The sequence below is a fragment of the Oncorhynchus mykiss genome, chromosome 22 (assembly GCF_057628025.1).
Source record: "Oncorhynchus mykiss isolate SJ-2025 chromosome 22, ASM5762802v1, whole genome shotgun sequence".
Classification (NCBI taxonomy): domain Eukaryota; kingdom Metazoa; phylum Chordata; class Actinopteri; order Salmoniformes; family Salmonidae; genus Oncorhynchus; species Oncorhynchus mykiss.
In genome coordinates this window covers 49776520-49794327 of record NC_143043.1, presented here as the reverse complement: position 1 = coordinate 49794327, position 17808 = coordinate 49776520, and the positions used below count along the sequence as shown (strand labels likewise).

The 17808-nt window shown below is 45.8% G+C and overlaps 1 protein-coding gene across 3 annotated transcripts in view; it reads right to left on the bottom strand.

Annotated features, from left to right (window-relative positions):
- LOC110502169 (dedicator of cytokinesis protein 9) overlaps positions 1-15671 on the bottom strand; it is a 173917-nt gene extending 158246 nt beyond the window's left edge. For all 3 annotated transcript variants that reach the window (XM_090216283.1, XM_090216293.1, XM_090216284.1), the window contains exon 1: positions 15151-15671. In XM_090216283.1, coding sequence (XP_090072409.1) covers positions 15151-15267 — 117 coding nt within the window. In that variant the 5' untranslated portion in view covers positions 15268-15671. The remainder of the gene's footprint in view (positions 1-15150) is intronic.
- Between the last annotated feature and the right edge of the window lie 2137 nt (positions 15672-17808).

Below are 17808 nucleotides of genomic sequence, written 5' to 3'. Positions count from 1 at the left end.
AAAAGTACTTAAGTGAATGAGGGGGATGTTTGATCGTGTAGGGAGGTGGTATTCAAACCATAGTGTTTACAGCCTTGCAGAAGGTAGGAACTAAACAAACTGTCAGAGTAGCAGAGAGCATTCCAGACTCCAAGATAAAACAAACGTCACTTCAGCAACAAGCCTCGACTAGACCAGCGCTTGCCTCACTCTTCATACACTAGTGTTACTGTTTTGGTACCGTACCAACAATTCAGAGTTCAAATGTTATTGTGAGAATACTTTAAACATTGGAGAAGCCAGGGGAAACAGTTGTGTGAAAAGTGTTATGGCGAGCAGTAGGGCGATACAGGTCCCAGAGCAGCTGCCCTGCACTTGTTAACAGGAAAGCACCATCTACAGGCTCTTTAAAACCCAGGTACTTTGTTATGGTAACCTTCCCTGTTTTCCAAAACACTCAGGCTCTATTGGGGAGAACTGTCACAGTGGGCAGGTTTCCCAGCAACCCTGGACTCTGCCTGTCTGTCTGCTTATCTGTCTGTCTGCTCTACCTTGGACTCTGCCTGTCTGTCTGCTCTACCCTGGACTCTTGTCTGTCTGTCTGCTTATCTGTCTGTCTGCTCTACCCTGGACTCTGTCTGTCTGTCTGCTTATCTGTCTGTCTGCTCTACCCTGGACTCTGCCTGTCTGTCTGCTTATCTGTCTGTCTGCTCTGCCAGTCCAACTACTGCTACAGGAAACCATCTCTATCTAGGAACCCTGGCCTCTCTACTTCCACAAGGAGTTGGGAGACAGGAAGTCATGAACACTTCCAGTTTGGAAGGTTCTATAGATTTTGGGGCAGAGTGGGCGTATTCAATGGGCTGTAAATGTTAGTGTTTTTTTTGCTCATAGAGCTAGCAAGTGGAAAGAGTTGCTCTGTTCTCTCGCCTCTGGTCCAAACAGAGAGCTATTTCTGTCTAACCAGTCACAATTACATAAGAGCCATGAAATCAGTACACAACAAAATGGAATCCCAGGCTTAGCCAGTGAGAAATCAATGGTCTATTGTGCCCAAGGGCTAACATATCACACATCAGAGAATCCAATAACCTGTTGGAGTGAAGAAGCAGGAAGCATTGAAGAGACAGTACTTCTCCATTTGTTTTCTTTCAGCAGGAAATGGTTAAATGAGCCACAAGTCTGAAACGACCTTAAACAGCATGTCTGGATTACTTATGTATCAGTGTCAGATGGGATTCTTTGCTGGAAACAGTGTCCTCACTGGGAGTGCAAATAATCTATTTTGGTTAGTGTTCACAAAGATGTATGGCAGTGTCAGTGCAAGAATCCACAATGGTTAATCCTTTTTCCAAATCATTTGTTTCCCTAGCAGACCATGTGATCATTTGAGTTGGCCACATTGCTACTGCATTCAGACAAATGGAAAAACCAAGACTTGACAGGCCCTGGCTAAAAACAATCCCCACAACTCCTGTGTTTGATGACCTGAATTATCCAGTGCTCCACTAAGGACATCCCTCTAAAGCATCTCTTCTCTGACCATGAGGGCCTCGAGTGGTGGATCTGGTTTAAAACCAAGAAGCGTGCCTCGTACCAAGCAAACGTTGTTTATGGCCAGCCCTGTGGGTGAGTTGTATTCCCCACTTTACTTGACGCTTCCACATCACAACTCCCACGTCCTTGGTCATAGGTGTTTCATGTGGCCTTTAAATGTTTCCAGTCTATTTAAATCACTTCTGAAAATTAAGAGAAACCCCTTTCTGACATTTAAAAGTGAAAAAAAATAAAAAATACAGACAGTAAAGAGTATTCCGGTTGTATACTACGGCATCAATACAGACAGTAAAGAGTATTCCGGTTGTATACTAGGGCATCAATACAGACAGTAAAGAGTATTCCGGTTGTATACTAGGGCATCAATACAGACAGTAAAGAGTATTCCGGTTGTATACTAGGGCATCAATACAGACAGTAAAGAGTATTCCGGTTGTATACTAGGGCATCAATACAGACAGTAAAGAGTATTCCGGTTGTATACTAGGGCATCAATACAGACAGTAAAGAGTATTTCGGTTGTATACTAGGGCATCAATACAGACAGTAAAGAGTATTCCGGTTGTATTCTAGGGCATCAATACAGACAGTAAAGAGTATTCCGGTTGTATACTAGGGCATCAATACAGACAGTAAAGAGTATTCCGGTTGTATACTAGGGCATCAATACAGACAGTAAAGAGTATTCCGGTTGTATACTAGGGCATCAATACAGACAGTAAAGAGTATTTTGGTTGTATACTAGGGCATCAATACAGACAGTAAAGAGTTTTCCGGTTGTATACTAGGGCATCAATACAGACAGTAAAGAGTATTCCGGTTGTATACTAGGGCATCAATACAGACAGTAAAGAGTATTCCGGTTGTATACTAGGGCATCAATACAGACAGTAAAGAGTATTCCGGTTGTATACTAGGGCATCAATACAGACAGTAAAGAGTATTCCGGTTGTATTCTAGGGCATCAATACAGACAGTAAAGAGTATTCCGGTTGTATTCTAGGGCATCAATACAGACAGTAAAGAGTATTCCGGTTGTATACTAGGGCATCAATACAGACAGTAAAGAGTATTTCGGTTGTATACTAGGGCATCAATACAGACAGTAAAGAGTTTTCCGGTTGTATACTAGGGCATCAATACAGACAGTAAAGAGTATTCCGGTTGTATTCTAGGGCATCAATACAGACAGTAAAGAGTATTCCGGTTGTATACTAGGGCATCAATACAGACAGTAAAGAGTATTTCGGTTGTATACTAGGGCATCAATACAGACAGTAAAGAGTTTTCCGGTTGTATACTAGGGCATCAATACAGACAGTAAAGAGTATTCCGGTTGTATACTAGGGCATCAATACAGACAGTAAAGAGTATTCCGGTTGTATACTAGGGCATCAATACAGACAGTAAAGAGTATTCCGGTTGTATACTAGGGCATCAATACAGACAGTTAAGAGTATTCCGGTTGTATTCTAGGGCATCAATACAGACAGTAAAGAGTATTCCGGTTGTATACTAGGGCATCAATACAGACAGTAAAGAGTATTCCGTGTGTATACTAGGGCATCAATACAGACAGTATAGAGTATTCCGGTTGTATACTAGGGCATCAATACAGACAGTAAAGAGTATTCCGGGTGTATACTAGGGCATCAATACAGACAGTAAAGAGTATTCCGGTTGTATACTAGAGCATCAATACAGACAGTAAAGAGTATTCCGTGTGTATACTAGGGCATCAAGACAGACAGTATAGAGTGTTCCAGTTAAACACTATGGTATCAATACAGACCCCTGATTCCCTTTCTCTTCTGTTACCATGTCCTATTTAGATGCAGACTAGACACCATTCAAGTAGAGAACACACATCTAACAGATCATCTGTCAGAGAGAATACTAGGCCTCTCCAACTCCAACTCAGTCCAATTTCCTAATGGACAACAGTCATTACAAAGAGATGTAGTGATGGACAACAGTCATTACAGAGATGTACTGATGGACAACAGTCATTACATAGGGATGTAGTGATGGACAACAGTCATTACATAGAGATGTAGTGATGGACAACAGTCATTACATAGAGATGTAGTGATGGACAACAGTCATTACATAGAGATGTAGTGATAGACAACAGTCATTACATAGAGTTGTAGTGATAGACAACAGTCATTACATAGAGTTGTAGTGATAGACAACAGTCATTACATGGAGCTGTAGTGATGGACAACAGTCATTACATAGAGTTGTAGTGATAGACAACAGTCATTACATAGAGATGTAGAGCCATACAGCAGCCAGCATACAGCAGGACAGAGCCATACAACGGGACAGAGCCATACAGCAGGACAGAGCCATACAGCAGCCACCACACAGCAGGACAGAGCCATACAGCAGGACAGAGCCATACAGCAGCCACCATACAGCAAGACAGAGCCATACAGCAGGACAGAGCCATACAGCAGCCACCATACAGCAAGACAGAGCCATACAGCGGGACAGAGCCATACAGAAGGACAGAGCCATACAGCAGGACCAAGCCATTAAGCAGAACAGAGCCATGAAGCAGGACAGAGCCATACAGCAGGACAGAGCCATACAGCGGGACAGAGCCATACAGCAGCCACCATACAGCAGGACAGAGCCATACAGTAGGACAGAGCCATACAGCAACCACTATACAGCAGGACAGAGCCATACAGCGGGACAGAGCCATACAGCAGCCACCATACAGCAGGACAGAGCCACACAGCGGGACAGAGCCATACAGCAGGACAGAACCACACAGCAGGACAGAGCCATACAGCAGGACAGAGCCATACAGCGGGACAGAGCCATACAGCAGGACAGAGCCATACAGAAGGACAGAGCCATACAGCAGGACAGAGCCATACAGCAACCAGCACACAGCAGGACAGAGCCATACAGCGGGATAGAGCCATACAGCAGGACAGAGCCATACAGCAGGACAGAGCCATACAGCAGCCAGCACACATCAGGACAGAGCCATACAGCGGGACAGAGCCATACAGCGGAACAGAGCCATACAGAAGGACAGAGCCATTAAGCAGCCACCACACAGCAGGATAGAGCCATACAGCAGCCACCACACAGCAGGACAGAGCCATACAGCAGCCACCATACAGCAAGACAGAGCCATACAGCGGGACAGAGCCATACAGAAGGACAGAGCCATACAGCAGGACCAAGCCATTAAGCAGAACAGAGCCATGAAGCAGGACAGAGCCATACAGCAGGACAGAGCCATACAGCGGGACAGAGCCATACAGCAGACACCATACAGTAGGACAGAGCCATACAGTAGGACAGAGCCATACAGCAGCCACCACACAGCAGGACAGAGCCATACAGCAGGACAGAGCCATACAGCAGTAGAGTCATACAGCAGCCACCATACAGCAGGACAGAGCCATACAGCGGGACAGAGCCATACAGCAGCCACCATACAGCAGGACAGAGCCATACAGCAGGACAGAGCCATACAGCAGCCATCATACAGCAGGACAGAGCCATACAGCGGGACAGAGCCATACAGCAGCCACCATACAGCAGGACAGAGCCATACAGCAGCCACCATACAGCAAGACAGAGCCATACAGCGGGACAGAGCCATACAGAAGGACAGAGCCATACAGCAGGACCAAGCCATTAAGCAGAACAGAGCCATGAAGCAGGACAGAGCCATACAGCAGACACCATACAGCAGGACAGAGCCATACAGCAGGACAGAGCCATACAGCAGGACAGAGCCATACAGTAGGACAGAGCCATACAGCAGGACAGAGCCATACAGCAGGACAGAGCCATACAGCAGCCACCATACAGAAGGACAGAGCCATACAGCAGGACCAAGCCATTAAGCAGAACAGAGCCATGAAGCAGGACAGCAGACACCATACAGCAGGACAGAGCCATACAGCAGGACAGAGCCATACAGTAGGACAGAGCCATGCAGCAGGACAGAGCCATACAGCAGGACAGAGCCATACAGCAGCCACCATACAGAAGGACAGAGCCATACAGCAGGACAGAGCCATACAGGAGGACAGAGCCATACAGCAGGACAGAGCCATACAGCGGGACAGAGCCATACAACAGGACAGAGCCATACAGCAGGACAGAGCCATACAGCGGGACAGAGCCATACAGCGGGACAGAGCCATACAGCAGGACAGCCATACAGCAGGACAGAGCCATACAGCAGGACAGAGCCATACAGCGGGACAGAGCCATACAACGGGACAGAGCCATACAGCGGGACAGAGCCATACAGAAGGACAGAGCCATACAGCAGGACAGAGCCATACATCGGAACAGAGCCATACAACAGGACAGAGCCATACAGCAGGACAGAGCCATACAGCGGGACAGAGCCATACAGCGGGACAGAGCCATACAGTAGGACAGAGCCATACAGCAGGACAGAGCCATACAACGGGACAGAGCCATACTACGGGACAGAGCCATACAGCAGGACAGAGCCATACAGCAGGACAGAGCCATACAGCGGGACAGAGCCATACAGCAGGACAGAGCCATACAGCAGGACAGAGTCATACAGGAGGACAGAGCCAAACAGCAGCCTGTTGTCTACCACGCTGGGGCGGCAGGTAGCCTAGTGGTTAGAGCGTTAGGCCAGTAACCGAAAGGTTGCTAGATTGAATCTCTGAGCTGACAAGGTAAAAATCTGTCGCTCTGCCACTGAACAAGGCAGTTAACCCACTGTTCCACAAAGCTGTGAACAATCTGAGGGACTAGGCAAGAAGGGCCTTCTATTCCACCAAAAGGAACATATAATATAGACATAACAATTAGGATCTGGCTAAAAATACTTGAATCGGTTATAGAACCCATTGCCCTTTATGGATGTGAGGTCTGGGGTCCATTCACCAACCAAGACTTCACAAAATGGGACAAACACCAAATTGATACTCCGCATGCAGAATTCTGCAAAAATATCCCCCATGTACAATGTAGAACACAAAATAATGCATGCAGACAGAATTAGGCCGATACCCACTAATTATCAAAATCCAGAAAAGAGCCATTAAATTCTACAACTACCTAAAAGGAAGTTATTCCCAAACCTTCCACAAGAAAGCAATCACCTACAGAGAGATGAACCTGGAAAAGAGTCCCTATGCAAGCTGGACCTGGGCCTCTGTTCACAAACACAAACAGACCCCACAGAGCCCCAGGACAGCAACACAATTAGACCCAACCAAATCATGAGAAAACACAAAGGCATTTACTTGACACATTGGAAAGAACTCACAAAAAACTGAGCAAACTAGAATGCTATTTGGCACTAAACAGAGAGTACACAGTGGCAGAATACCTGTCCACTGTGACTGACCCAAACTTAAGGAAAGCTTTGACTATGTACAGACTCAGTGAGCATAGCCTTGCTATTGAGAAAGGCCCCTGTAGGCAGACCTGGCTCTCAAGAGAAGACAGACTCTGTGCACAAGGCCCACTAAATAATGTGGAAACTGAGCTGCACTTCCTAATCTCCTGCCCAATGTATGACCATATTAGAGAGACATATTTCCCTCAGATTACACAGATCCACAAACAATTTGAAAAAAACAAACCCAATTTCGATAAACTCCCATATCTACTGGGTGAAATACCACAGTGTGCCATCACAGCAGCAAGATGTGTGACCTGTTGCCACAAGAAAAGGGCAACCAGTGAAGAACAAACACCATTGTAAATACAACCCATATTTATGTTTATTTATTTCCGCGTTACAACGCTGTACATACAGTATTTCCACACACTGTACATAAATTTTTCTATTGTGTTATTGACTGTACGTTTGTTTATGTGTAACTCTGTGTTGTTGTTTATGTCACACTGCTTTGCTTTATCTTGACCAGGTCGCAGTTGTAAATGAGAACTTGTTCTCAACTGACCTACCTATTCTTTTGGAACTTCTGTGAGTGTAATGTTTGCTGTTCATTTTTATTATTTATTTCACTTTTGTTTATTATCTACTTGCTTTGGCAACGCTAACATATGTTTCCCATGTAAATAAAACCCCTTGAATATATTTGAAATGAATTGAGACCAGAGAGAGAGAGACCAGAGAGTGAGAGAGAGACCAGAGAGAGAGAGACCAGAGAAAGAGAGAGACCAGAGATAGTGAGACCAGAGAGAGAGAGAGCGAGAGAGACCAGAGAGACTAGAGAGAGAGACCAGAGAGTGAGAGAGAGACCAGAGATCAGAGAGCGAGAGAGAAACCAGATAAAGAGAGAGAGACAGTGAGAGAGACCAGAGAGACTAGAGAGAGAGAGACCAGAGAGACTAGAGAGAGAGAGAAAGAGAGCGAGAGAGAGAGAGAGAGCAGAGAGAGACCAGAGTTGGAGAGAGATGCAGAGAAAGCAAAGGGAGAGAGGGGTAGAGAGAGATCAGAGAGACTAGAGAGAGAGAGACCAGAGAGACTAGAGAGAGGGAGACCAGAGAGACCAGAGAGAGAGAGAAAGAGAGCGAGAGAGAGAGAGAGAGAGAGAGCAGAGAGACTAGAGAGAGGGAGGCCAGAGAGACTAGAAAGAGGGAGACCAGAGAGACTAGAGAGAGAGAGACCAGAGAGACTAGAGAGAGAGAGAGAGAGAGAGAAAGAGAGCGAGAGAGATAGAGAGCAGAGAGAGACCAGAGTTGGAGAGAGATGCAGAGAAAGCAAAGGGAGAGAGCGGTAGAGAGAGATCAGAGAGAGTGCGTGCAACCAAGCTGCTTAAGGCCTGCTCTGCTGGACAACCGTTTACAATCCACTAATCTCCTGACTGGCAAGGAGGGTGGCATACAGCATACAGCACGTCACAGTCATTCTCCACAGTCCACCCATCTCTACTGTTCCTGGCAGGGAACAACAGTATCCATTCACCAGGTTCACAGGGCCAAGCTCAACACTGGATTCATGACCGCATAGGGCTGGAAAAGTGAATGACATATTTATACACACATCCATACAAACAAGTCAAAAGAAAGTCCACCTTACGGGCACTATATCCCACACAACATTAGGCTACATTAAACACCCTTTCATTTCCCCTTAATCACAATTAGAAAAGGTCAGAGAAAGACTTAAGACAAGCCTATTTGATAACAATGGTCGTTTTGAAGGATTGTCCATTTTACAAAAGAGTCCTCTCACATAATCCAGTACAGGGTCAAGGGTCAGGCAATAGCTACCCGCCAGAGTCCTCACACATTATCCAGTACAGGGTCAAAGGTCAGGCAATGGCTATCCGCCAGAGTCCTCTCACATAATCCGGTACAGGGTCAAAGGTCAATGCTGTCTCAGCCTCCAGTATCTATGCTGCAGTAGTATATGTGTTGGGGGGCTAGGGCCAGTCTGTTATATCTGGAGTATTTCTCCTGTCATATCCGCTGTTCTGTGTGAATTTAAGTATGCTCTCTCTAACTCTCTCTCTCTCTCTCTCTCTCTCTCTCTCTCTCTCTTTCTTTCTTTCTTTCGTTCTTTCTTTCTTTCTCTCTCTCAGAGGACCATGCCTCAGGACTACCTGGCCTGATGACTCCTTGCTGTCCCCTGTCCACCTGGGTGTGCTGCTACTCCAGGTTCAACTGTTCTGCCTGTGGCTATGGAACCCTGACCTGTTCACCGGACGTGCTACCTGTCCCAGACCTGCTGTTTTCAACTCTCTAGAGACAGCAGGAGTGGTAGAGATGAACGGTCGGCTATGAAAAGCCAACTGACATCTACTCCTGAGGTGCTGACCTGTTGCACCCTCGACATCCACTGTGATTATTATTATTTGACCCTGCTGGTCACCTATGAACATTTGAACATCTTGGCCATGTTCTGTTATAATCTCCAACCGGCACAGCCAGAAGAGGACTGGCCACCCCACATAGCCTGGTTCCTCTCTAGGTTTCTTCCTAGGTTTTGGCCTTTCTAGGGAGTTTTTCCTAGCCACTGTGCTTCTACACCTGCATTGCTTGCTGTTTGGGGTTTTAGGCTGGGTTTCTGTACAGCACTTTGAGATATCAGCTGATGTACGAAGGGCTTTATAAATACATTTGATTTGATTTGAATGGCTATCCGCCAGAGTCATAGACTTATCGAAATTACACTGGAGACAATGTTCCTGGTCTGTGGCACGGCCTAATTTTGAACACGACCACCTGATGAGTTGTCTGTCTGTACACTGATGTGAGGGTTGTTGAGGTGTCTGTCTGTACACTGATGTGAGGGTTGTTGAGCTGTCTGTCTGTACACTGATGTGAGGGTTGAGCTGTCTGTCTGTACACTGATGTGAGGGTTGTTGAGCTGTCTGTCTGTACACTGATGTGAGGGTTGTTGAGCTGTCTGTCTGTACACTGATGTGAGGGTTGTTGAGCTGTCTGTCTGTACACTGATGTGAGGGTTGTTGAGCTGTCTGTCTGTACACTGATGTGAGGGTTGTTGAGCTGTCTGTCTGTACACTGATGTGAGGGTTGTTGAGCTGTCTGTCTGTACACTGATGTGAGGGTTGTTGAGCTGTCTGTCTGTATACTGATGTGAGGGTTGTTGAGCTGTCTGTCTGTACACTGATGTGAGGGTTGTTGAGCTGTCTGTCTGTACACTGATGTGAGGGTTGTTGAGCTGTCTGTCTGTACACTGATGTGAGGGTTGTTGAGTTGTCTGTCTGTACACTGATGTGAGGGTTGAGCTGTCTGTCTGTACACTGATGTGAGGGTTGCTCACAACAACACTGTGATTGCTACTATAAATGACTCCTGAAGAAAAAGCCTCATGGATGATAACAAAAGACTGCGAGTGAAAGAGGGAAATGAACAATTACACGGAGAGTTAGTGGCTTGACGACTGTTTGTTGATGCTCAGTAGGTCAGTTTAATTGAGACAGGAAATGCTCTGCTGTACCGCCTGCCAAACAGTTTATGCGGTGTCAGATTTCTCCATCGCCCTCTGTGACTAACAAAGGGCCCCCCGCGAGGCTCCCGCGGCCTTGGCTATTCAGATATATGGACCATATGACAGGCCTGGAGGCTGTGTGAGATGATATCCCTCCCCCAGGTTCCCACGAACACCAGGGCCAGGGAGGATCTAAGTCTATCAACATTAGCTGAAATCCAATATGGACTATTGATTGCAATTACCCCCCAATTACACAACAGCTGCTTTCTAACACTTGTGCGTTAACAAATCATTTGTAGCTGTCATCAACGGGCGAAGACCATCAGCCCATCAGCCCATCAGCCCATCATCCCATCAGCCCATCAGCCCAACAGACCATCAGACCATCAGACCAACAGACTGGTACATCAGAGAAGATAGCTTCCACACCTTCCCAAACAAGGAAAGCAGAGCTAGAATACAGAGCCCTTAATTTGAGAGGAATATTTTCTAAAGTGGCCAAGGCCTTTCTGTTTAATCTAATAATCGGGACAGAGAGCGAGAGAGAGAGAGAGAGAGAGAGAGAGTGCTAAATCCTGTTTTGTTTCAAAGGTAGACTTTTGAGTTGCTGCCGTCACCACCAGCATCAGCAGCAACACATTCAAAGCTGATGACGTCCATTATGGTTCTAATGGTATTCACAGAAAGAAACCTGGGTATTCACAGAGAGAAACCAGGGTATTCACAGAGAGAAAACTGGGTATTCACAGAGAGAAACCTGGGTATTCACAGAGAGAAACCTGGGTATTCACAGATAGAACCCTGGCTCTGCTCTGGACATGGAGAAAAAGAGAGACATCGCAGGGATGGGCCCTATCCAATGGCATGTCACTCTACTCCAACAATAAACAAAGGGTCTCTGCCCAGTGTGTCCTCTCAGAAACATCATAAACTGGCTAATAAGTAGAAGAGTGGACAGTGTATGCTTCCAAAATCCAACATTTGCATTTATCCAATCCATGACTTTCTAGTTTGAGCCATACAATATCTACCGACCAAAGATAATCTATTCAGCTCATTATGACTTCTTAGTGGCCATTTTGGATTACAATCTTTCAGACAGAAAGAATACCATACATTTGTGTTGTAATGTAGACTGAAATCCAATCGTCCACAATGGTGGGGGATCCGTCACAATCTCCCCGTTACGTTGCTGAAAGAGATCCTTCTCTGCCTCTGAGGGTATTAACATGTTTCACCGAGGAATTACTTACAAGATGTGTGTGTGTGTGTGTGTGTGTGTGTGTGTGTGTGTGTGTGTGTGTGTGTGTGTGTGTGTGTGTGCGTGTGTGTGTGGACAGAGGTCTCGTGTACAATCACATTCCTGTCCCATTCCACTGTGAGTCCCCACTTCACCAGAACAACAGAGCTGTGCTTCCAGCTTCATGACTCCTACCAGCCACCATACGTTGGCCGCCAGTTGGAGGATGTCAAATAATATTCATGCAGCAGCTGTAACCAGGCCATTCTCAACTTGGGAGTTGTCCTTAGTCGGTCATATTCACAATGGCTTCCTTCTAAAAATGCATATCCCTCGTCTCCTCCTCCTCCAGAATCCTTTGTCTGAATAATTAATATGAAGGTGTGGTGACGGAGAGCCTGGACGGTAACAGAGAGCCTGGACGGTAACAGAGAGCCTGGACGGTAACAGAGAGCCTGGACGGTAACAGAGAGCCCGGATGGTAACAGAGAGCCTGGACGGTAACAGAGAGCCTGGACGGTAACAGAGAGCCCGGATGGTAACAGAGAGCCTGGACGGTAACAGAGAGCCTGGACGGTAACAGAGAGCCCGGACAGTAACAGAGAGCCCGGATGGTAACAGAGAGCCCAGACGGTAACAGAGAGCCCGGACGGTAACAGAGAGCCCGGACGGTAACAGAGAGCCCGGACGGTAACAGAGAGCCCGGACGGTAACAGAGAGCCCGGACGGTAACAGAGAGCCTGGACGGTAACAGAGAGCCTGGACGGTAACAGAGAGCCTGGACGGTAACAGAGAGCCCGGACGGTAACAGAGAGCCCGGACGGTAACAAAGAGCCCGGACGGTAACAGAGAGCCTGGACGGTAAAAGAGAGCCCGGATGGTAACAGAGAGCCTGGACGGTAACAGAGAGCCTGGACGGTAACAGAGAGCCTGGACGGTAACAGAGAGCCTGGACGGTAACAGAGAGCCTGGACGGTAACAGAGAGCCTGGACGGTAACAGAGAGCCTGGACGGTAACAGAGAGCCTGGACGGTAACAGAGAGCCCGGACGGTAACAGAGAGCCCGGACGGTAACAGAGAGCCCGGACGGTAACAGAGAGCCTGGACGGTAACAGAGAGCCCGGATGGTAACAGAGAGCCTGGACGGTAACAGAGAGCCTGGACGGTAACAGAGAGCCTGGACGGTAACAGAGAGCCTGGACGGTAACAGAGAGCCTGGACGGTAACAGAGAGCCTGGACGGTAACAGAGAGCCTGGACGGTAACAGAGAGCCCGGATGGTAACAGAGAGCCCGGACGGTAACAGAGAGCCCGGACGGTAACAGAGAGCCTGGACGGTAACAGAGAGCCCGGACGGTAACAGAGAGCCTGGACGGTAACAGAGAGCCTGGACGGTAACAGAGAGCCTGGACGGTAACAGAGAGCCTGGACAGTAACAGAGATCCTGGACGGTAACAGAGAGCCTGGACAGTGTCCAGTTCGGTTACTTAGTAACTTCTTCCAGAAAAGTTTGAACAATGATGTATTGGTTTTCCTCCTCTTCGTCTGAAGAGGAGAGGCGAGAAGGATCGGAGGGGGAAGCTGTTAAGAAGCCTTTTGGACCTAGACGTGGCGCTCCGGTACCGCTTGCCATGCGGTAGTAGAGAGAATAGTCTATGACTATGGTGGTTGGAGTCTTTGGCAATTTTTAGGGCCTTTCTCTGACACCGCCTGCTGTAGAGGTCTTGGATGGCAGGCAGGTTAGCCTCGGTGATGTACTGGGCCGTACGCACTACTCTCTGTAGCGCCTTGTGGTCGAAGGCCGAGCAGTTGCCATACCAGGCGGTATCAGGATGCTCTCGATGGTGCAACTGTACAACTTCTTGAAGATCTGAGGACCCATGACAAATCATTTCAGTCTCCTGAGGGGGAATAGGCATTGTCATCACAACTGTCTTGGTGTGTTTGGACCATGATAGTTTGTTGGTGATCATAGTGGACACCAAGAAACTCTAAGCTCTCAACCTGCTCCGTCAATGAGAAGGGGGCGTGCTCGGCACTCCTTTTCCTTTGTCTTGATCACGTTGAGGGAGAGGTTGTTGTGTTGGCACCACACTGCCAGGTCTCTGATCTCCTCCCTATTGGCTGTCTCATCGTTGTCGTTGATCAGGCCTACCATTGTTGTGTCGTCGGCAAACTTAATGATGATGTTGGAGTCGTGCTTGGCCCCGCAGTCATGGGTGAACAGGGAGCACAGGAGGGGGCTAAGCATGCACCCCTGAGTGGCCCTCGTATTGAGGATCAGCGTGGCAGATGTGTTGTTGCCTACCCTCACCACCTGGGGGCGGCCCGTCAACTGTGGGACATTATATATGTGTGTGTGTGTGTGTGTGTCTTTCCAAATCATGTCCAATCAATTGAATTTACCACAGGTGAACTCCAATCAAGTGGTAGAAACAATTCAAGGACGATCAATGGAAACAGGATGCTATTTAGCTTAATTTCGATTTGCATAGCAAAGGGTCTGAATACTTATGTAAATAAGGTTATCTGGTTTTGTGTTTTATACATTTGCAAACATATAAACCTGTTTCCGCTTTGTCATTATGGGGTATTTTGTGTAGATTGATGAGATTTGTATTGAATCCATTATAGAATAAAGCTGTAACATAAATAAAAAGTGGAAAAAGTCAGAGGGTCTGAATACTTTCCACGTGCACTGTATCTCCTATATATAGGACAGACACTTATGATTCATTGTTTTACTGTCTGTTTTGCCATTTATTAATGTGTTATTCAATGCGTTTCTATGGGCTATAGTCGGCCAAATTCAATATTTTATCAAATAATTGTTTTCTATATATCTTTTCTTTTCTTTTTTTTTTACATTCATGGGTCCTAAAATTCTAAATTAAATAGTTAAAATATCAATCTTAAAACAATTCCATATGTTAGCTTAGTAGAATCCCCTCTACCCCAAAGGTTAGACTTTTTTTAATATCCATAATTATCCATGTAGCCTATAGGCCTACCGTTGCTGCTGTGTGCCTCTATCTCATCTGCATATTGGATCAATGAAAGAAGGATGGGATTGACCTTAATGGAGGATCAGAGGGTGAAACCTGTTTAACTAGAATAGAATAAAACTCAATGAAGTGAGTGAGACAGGTGAAGATGACAAAACACACCTAAAGAAATGTAAACAAATAAAAGGTCAAGTCAAATAATATGTAAAACCACCCCAACATGGAATGCATCATTTCATGCTTTCAAGTACTTATACAAAAATGGAATTCAGATCTTATTGGGACACATGTTGAGTAAGAGCGCTCCACCAGCTGACCTCCGGTCAGAACTCTAGAGACACATGGAGAGGTTGGGTGACACCTCGATGGGCTACAAAGTAATAACACACAAGGCACAATGGCAGACAGATGTATGATAGAAAAAAGCGAAAGATTACGTAGAGAAAGAAGGTGTGGAAATTGTGTACTTACAATAAACACGGAGGTCCTGACAACCTCAGAGACACTTTGCCTTAGTTCGGCCGCAGTGCCAGGTTTACTTAGTCCCCTGGTAAATTTCCTGGTCTCCGGATGTACTGGAACAGACATTGTCGAGTTCTGCCTTTCATCAATTTCTTTCAAGAATTGATTAAACGTCAAATAAAAGTTGAAACTGAATTCATAAACCGGTTAATTAATCAGTTTATTCAACCCCACTAGTGCGCACATTGCGTTTGAAACTGGATCATGTTTAGGTGGTTGAGTATGCCTTTTTGATCTCATAATTTGCACCAATTACAAGTGAAAGTTGTATTGTATTACTTTCACTTGTAGCCGTTACATTCCCCCGCGGAGTTATTGTTGTCATAATAAACCATTCTTCAGAGCTGTCACGGTCTCATTACCGCTGCCCCTCCGTCTCCAAATGGTCGGTGACGGTGTAGCCTCATGCGACGACGTCAGCCAGGAGAAATCACCAGTATTCTGCCAGCAACACAAATAACGTCACGTCCATATGGTAATGTTGAAACCTTCAAAATAAAAGCCCCCATTTCAAAACATTGCAATGTGGATAACTAATTCAAAGAATAAATATTTGTAATCAATTGCCACTTTTATTGTACCAACAAGAAAAGGCAATAAGTATAAAAACAAATAAAACATATGGTTTAAAAAAAAAAAATTCAGCCAAATAATGGCAAAATACAACGTTCACACTGGTATGTTGAGAATACTGGGCTGTTATAGACCTGTTATAACGACCAGTGATGGACTGGCATACCTGTTATAACGACTAGTGATGGACTGGCATACCTGTTATAACGACCAATGATGGACTGGCATACCTGTCATAACGACCAATGATGGACTGGCATACCTGTCATAACGACCAATGATGGACTGGCATACCTGTCATAACGACTAGTGATGGACTGACATACCTGTTATAACGACTAGTGATGGACTGACATACCTGTCATAACGACCAGTGATGGACTGACATACCTGTTATAACGACTAGTGATGGACTGACATACCTGTCATAACGACCAATGATGGACTGGCATACCTGTTATAACGACTAGTGATGGACTGGCATACCTGTTATAACGACTAGTGATGGACTGACATACCTGTTATAACGACTGGTGATGGACTGACATACCTGTTATAAGGACCTAGATTAACATAATGCTGATGGTGATGGCTGCACCATTTAAATCAACCCAAGGCCAATCTTGATATGTACCAAGTAAAAGCATCAGGTCAATCGCTTAGCTTGACAAATTAATTATTTTTGAGGTGATTTTATATTAGAGTAGGTATTTCTTTGTCTTATTTTCATAGATATTTGCTTTACGTATGTAACGGATGTGAAACCCTAGCTTAGTTAGCGGTGGTGCTAGTGTAACGGATGTGAAACCCTAGCTTAGTTAGCGGTGGTGCTAGTGTAACGGATGTGAAACCCTAGCTTAGTTAGCGGTGGTGCTAGTGTAACGGATGTGAAACCCTAGCTTAGTTAGCGGTGGTGCTAGTGTAACGGATGTGAAACCCTAGCTTAGTTAGCGGTGGTGCTAGTGTAACGGATGTGAAACCCTAGCTTAGTTAGCGGTGGTGCTAGTGTAACAGATGTGAAACGCTAGCTTAGTTAGCAGTGGTGCGCGCTAAATAGTGTTTCAATCAGTGACGTCACTTGCTCTGAGGCCTTGAAGTAATGGTTCCCCTTGCTCTGCAAGGGCAGCGGCTTTTGTGGAGCGATGGGTAACGATGCTTCGAGGGTGACTGTTGTTGATGTGTGCAGAGGGTCCCTGGTTCGCGCCCGGGTATGGGTGAGGGGACGGTCTAAAGTTATACTGTGACACATACAAGAAGATGCACTGCGATACGATGAGAGACACAGCGTAGACCAGACACAACATCAAACACACACATTCATGAAAAAAACAAAACAACAAGAATGACAGTTTAAGGACTCTTACCCCTCCCTTCCACAACACAACTTCCAGCGCATGTTTACTGTAGGCTACTGTGGCTATTTGATCATAATGTAGGTCTACCAGAGTGGCTCACCATCAAAAACTATGGAGAAAAATGTATCCCATCATATTTTAACATGGAAATAGCTGTTCTATCATTCAGCCTACAGTAGCAGCCAATATGTAGTGCTCAATGTAGGACCTACATTCCATGAGTTGTGTTGTTTGATGCAAGAAACCACTTTACAAAATAAAATACATGATTATTCCCATACCATTACTACAAAGAATCAGTCAAATGATGCTTCCCTCTGCCTATTACCTACTTATTCAAGCCTGTCTCAAAATATAACACTGCCCCTTTAAGGCTACACCGTTTGGAGGGAACATTGGTCTCAATTAATCCAAAGGTTGGCTTCTTGGACTTCGGGTCGGACTAATTCATTGATCATCCTTATCTGTCCAAAGTGTCAGAAAATACAACTGATTGTTACTGGGCCTCTGTCTTATTTAAAGTCCTAAGAAAACAACAAATATCAGGATGAAATGCACTTTTCACCAGTTTTATACTTTACTAGGGGATTGATTGGAAAATAGTGGTTGTTTTAACTTGTTCTCTTTCCAACAACCCAATTGCTGGGTAGCATCTCCTACAGAAATCTCTCTTTTGATT